General features: G+C 55.5%; 1 protein-coding gene across 1 annotated transcript in view; it reads right to left on the bottom strand.

The window, feature by feature from the left end:
• The window catches only part of DCAF15 (DDB1 and CUL4 associated factor 15), a 39,080-nt gene extending 38,287 nt beyond the window's left edge, over positions 1–793 (bottom strand). The window contains exon 1 of the mRNA XM_015419520.1: positions 688–793. Within this exon, the coding sequence (XP_015275006.1) occupies positions 688–793 (106 nt within the window). The remainder of the gene's footprint in view (positions 1–687) is intronic.
• Positions 794–1,130: the final 337 nt, after the last annotated feature.

The raw sequence follows: 1,130 nt of genomic DNA, 5'->3' as shown, positions 1-1,130 counted from the left end.
GGTCTTTCTCATCCCCTCCTGCCTGGTCCTTTTTAACTGGAGATGCTGGGGACTGAACCTGGGACCTCCTGCGTGCCAAGCAGAGGCTCTTCCACTGAGCCAGGGTCTCAGGTCAAGGTCTTTCTCATCACCTCCTGCCTGTTCCTTTTAACTGGAGATGCCGGGGATTGAACCTGGGACCTTCTGCATGCCAAGCAGAGGCTCTTCCACTGAGCCAGGGTCTCAGGTCAAGGTCTTTCTCATCACCTCCTGCCCGGTCCTTTTAACTGGAGATGCCGGGGATTGAACCTGGGACCTTCTGCATGCCAAGCAGAGGCTCTGCCACTGAGCCAGGGTCTCAGGTCAAGGTCTTTCCCATCCCCTCCTGCCTGGTCCTTTTTAACGGAGATGCCGGGGATTGAACCTGGGACCTTCTGCATGCCAAGCCCAAGCAGAGGCTCTTCCACTGAGCCAGGGTCTCAGGTCAAGGTCTTTCCCATCACCTCCTGCCTGATCCTTTTATTTGGAGCTGCCAGGGATTGAACCTGGGACCTTCTGCATGCCAAGCAGAGGCTGTATCACTGAACCAAAGCCCCTTCTAATTTGGAGTAACCATACTGGGTCAGAACAATGGTCCAGGATCCTGCTTCCAACTGCAGTCAATCACAGGGAAGCCCAAATGCAGGACCTGCAGATAACAGCCCTCACCTGCTGACTGCTTCTTCACATCTATCAGAGGGGAACTGCTTTTCAGCCCAGAAGCCCCATTCAGGTCGTCCCTGGTTAATAAGGTGGTGGCAAATCCACTCTCCATCAGCCTCCCCAGCCCCCCATTTTAAAATCCACCTAAACCAGTGGCCCTCACCATATCTTGCGGCAGAGAGAACCACAATTCAACTGCCCAATGTGTTCAGTCTCGAATCCACCACCAATCAATGCCTTCCCCCCAAAAAAAGTCAGAAGAGCCCTGCTGGATCAGACCAGTGAGGGTCCATCCAGTCAAGCATCCCATCTCACACAGGGGCCAGCCAGTTCCCCTGGAGGTCCAGCAACAGGGCAGAGAGGCCGAGGCCTTCCCCTGAGAAGAACACCAGGAGAGCCCTGCTGGGTCAGACCAGGGAGGGTCCCTCTAGTCCAGCCTCCCGTCTCAC

This window comes from Gekko japonicus, unplaced genomic scaffold (assembly GCF_001447785.1).
Source record: "Gekko japonicus isolate JY-2015 unplaced genomic scaffold, Gekko_japonicus_V1.1 scaffold872, whole genome shotgun sequence".
In the NCBI taxonomy this organism is placed as follows: domain Eukaryota; kingdom Metazoa; phylum Chordata; class Lepidosauria; order Squamata; family Gekkonidae; genus Gekko; species Gekko japonicus.
This window is presented reverse-complemented; position numbering and strand designations above follow the sequence as displayed.